General features: G+C 61.8%; 1 protein-coding gene across 1 annotated transcript; it reads left to right on the top strand.

The window, feature by feature from the left end:
• The first annotated feature begins 1525 nt into the window (after nt 1–1525).
• Nucleotides 1526–2482, top strand: LOC140918394 (hemoglobin subunit alpha-A). The gene is made up of 3 exons (XM_073362694.1): nt 1526–1675; nt 1754–1958; nt 2259–2482. The coding sequence occupies exons 1-3, from the start codon at nt 1581–1583 to the stop codon at nt 2385–2387; spliced, it is 429 nt and encodes a 142-aa protein (XP_073218795.1). The 5' UTR covers nt 1526–1580; the 3' UTR covers nt 2388–2482.
• The last annotated feature ends 769 nt before the right edge of the window (nt 2483–3251 follow it).

A 3251-nucleotide genomic window follows, 5' to 3' on the forward strand; every position in this document is an offset into this window, starting at 1 on the left:
AGCAGCAGTCAAAAAAGTGAATACTGTTAGGAACCAAAGGGATAGATAATAAGACAGAAAAAATCATATTGCCTCTATATAAATCCATGGTCCGCCCATATCTTGAATACTGTGTGCAGTTCTGGTCACCTCATCTAAAAAAATAATTAGAATTTGAAAAAGTACAGAGAAGAGCAACAAAGATGATGAGGGACATGGAACAGCTTCTGAATGAGGTCAGATTAAAAAGGCTGGGACTTTTCAGGTTGGAAAAGAGACAACTGGGGTGGGATGGGGGGTGTGTGATAGAGCTCCATACAATCATGAGGGGTGTGGAGAAAGTAAAGAAGGAAGTGTGCTTTACCCCTTCACATAACACACAAAACAGGGATCACCCAATGAAATTAACAGGCAGCAAACCAAACAAAAGGCACTACTTCAGCACATAAGGAACAGTCAACCTGTGGCACTCTTTGCCTGGGATGTTGTGAAGGCCTAGACTATAAATGGGTTCAAAAAATAATTATAGAATTTCATGGAGGAGAGGTCCATCAACTGCTTTTAGCCAAGATGATCATGGATGCAACCCCATGCTCTGGGTGTCCCTAACCCTCTAACTGCCAGAGGCCAGGAGTGGAGGACAGGGAATGGATCACTCAATAATTGCCCTTCTCTATTCACTCCCTCTGAAGCACCTGGCACGTGCCACTACCAGAAGAGGGAGTACTGGGCTAGATGGTCTGATCCGTTGGTCTGATCCAGTATGGCTGTTCTTGTGTTCTTAGCAAGGGGGCCAGTGTGTGTGGGGGGGAGTAGTGTGTTTCAGGGGACAGTGTGTAGGAGGGAGCAGTATGGGGAGCACTGTGTGGGAGAACTGCCCCCTGAGTAGCACTAATGCTACTTTTTATACTTTCACCTTAGCAGCGTGAGCCACCCCTCCCCAGCACCTGGTATCCGCTGGGCGCAGCAGACACAGGCAGGGCAGAGGATTCAGGGTTGCGGGCTGAGATACTCTCGGCTGAGACTTCTTGTTCCCGTTTTGTCTGTAGTTCAAGGAGGCGCCCGGGGCCACCCAACCAGACTCGCCGCCTCACGCTTCCTCTAGGAGCAGAGACCCCGAACGGGCTCCATGGGCGCCCCCAGGCTGCCCACCATAGGCGCCGGCCAAGGCGGAGGAGCCCAGCACTCTGGACAGCTCTCCCCTCAGCCCACTAGGCAGCAGGCCGCGGAGATCGCTGCCGGGTCTGGCGCCGCCTCGCGGAATTGCTCAGCTCCTCTGGCCTTCAGAGCCCAGGGGCACCTGGGGGCCCCAGCATGAAGGACACGCGCCTGCCCCTGCGTTTTGCTCTCCCCGGTGCGCCCGCAGGGGACAGGCCCCCTCTTCATGCGCAGGGGCCTGCGAAGTGCCCGGGAGGCAGGGCAGCTCTCTTCGAGGGGTCCAGTGCCTCCTGCTGGGCATCCAGCATGCAGAGCAGCCCAGCGGGCCCCTGGCAGGCCCGGTGCCAGCCAATGGGAGAGGCGGGGCGGGCCGGTGGACGGGATATAAGGGTGGCCGGGGCTGCAGACGGGTACCCTGGAGGGATTGTTGCGGAGCCGGAACCATGGTGCTGAGCTCGGGTGACAAGGCCAACGTGAAGGCCGTGTGGACCAAGGTGCAAGGCCACCTGGAGGACTATGGCGCCGAGACCCTGGACAGGTAACCGCCGCTGCGCTCTGCCCTGCGCCCCGTCTGCGCCCGGCCAGGCCCCCCCTTAACCCGCCTTGTTCTTTGCAGGATGTTCACCGTCTTCCCCCAGACCAAGACCTACTTCTCGCACTTCGACATACACCACGGCTCCATCCAGGTTCGGAACCACGGCAAGAAGGTGATGCTCGCCCTGGGGGATGCCGTGAGCCACATCGATGACATCGCCACGGCTCTCAGCGCTTTGAGCGACAAGCACGCCCACACCCTACGCGTGGATCCCGTCAACTTCAAAGTGAGTGACGGGGAGAAATGCCCCCCCACACCCCAGGTCCGAGCCGGCTGCTCCCCCTCCCCCTGGGGGATGCCGTGAGCCACATCGATGACATCGCCACTGCTCTCAGCGCCCGCAGCCCTTGCTGTCCCTGTGCCCCCGCCCCTGGGCCGGACTGCTGGGTCATAGGGGCGCCCCATGACCGAACTGGGCCGGGGGGGAAGGGGCCAGGCTAGCTGAGGCCGGTTCGGGCAGTAGCTGGGTGGCCCCTCCTGTGCAGCCGGTTCCCAGCTCTTCTCACTCGCGTGCCTTGTCTTCCAGCTGCTGAGCCACTGCTTCCTGGTGGTCGTGGCCAAACACCACCCCGCCCTCCTCACCCCCGACGTCCACGTCTCCCTGGACAAGTTCCTGGGCACTGTGAGCACTGTGCTGACCTCCAAGTACCGTTAGGCGGCGGCCTCGGCCGGGCTGGCCTCCGCAGGCCCCTGTGCGCAGCAGCTGAGCAACCCAATGATCTGAAATAAAAGCCGCTGCCTGGCGCTCCACGTGTGCTGTCCTGCTCTCTCCTTGCGCCGCGCGGGGCTGGGGCGGGAGGCCGCGGCCTGCAGGGGGCAGCTGGGCTGCGCGACAGCAGCGGGTGGGTCTCGTGGCGCAGCACCCCACCCAGCACAGTCCTGGGGGCGGCCGGGCGGGGACCCCTCGGCGCAGCCACACACCAGTCCCGGGAGGTCCGCCCCTGTGTGTTGCGAGGGCCACGTCTCTGCTGCGCTTCCCCGCACGGAGCAGCTTCTGCGCCGACCCCGGCGCCCCCAGCCCCGTGGCTCCCGCCCAGCTCGCCTCTGGCTGGCCCCAGCGGGAGCCGCCTCTGGGCCGGGGCTTCGCGGTGCCGCTGGGTTTTGATTTGCTCCTCATTGAGCAGCCGCGCTCTGGGGTAATGGAGCCTTTGGGGGCCCAGGTGGGGACTGGGGAGGCAGGAGCAGGCCCTCTGGGAAGCAGGTTCTTTGCCTTGGCGGGTGTTTGCCAAGACTCCTGCCATGGGGACAGGACGTGCCCTGGGACCCCCTTGGCTCGCCTCCCCCTGGACCCCCCATGAGCCCAGCCTGTGGCACAGAGTGCTGAATCAGGCCCTCCTTTGGTCTGTCATCTAGTTAATGACTCCAGGGTATGGGAGACAGGCCCTGCCTGCTCTGTGCCAAGGCCTGTGGGTGCAGCTGCAACCTGCCAGCCCATGGACTCTTCGGGGCTGGTTTGTTCATGGGAACAGCGCTGGGCAGGAGGGGCTGTGGAGCTCCCTGGGGCCAGTGCAGCCACACA

Source organism: Lepidochelys kempii, chromosome 10 (genome assembly GCF_965140265.1).
Source record: "Lepidochelys kempii isolate rLepKem1 chromosome 10, rLepKem1.hap2, whole genome shotgun sequence".
Lineage (NCBI taxonomy): Eukaryota > Metazoa > Chordata > Testudines > Cheloniidae > Lepidochelys > Lepidochelys kempii.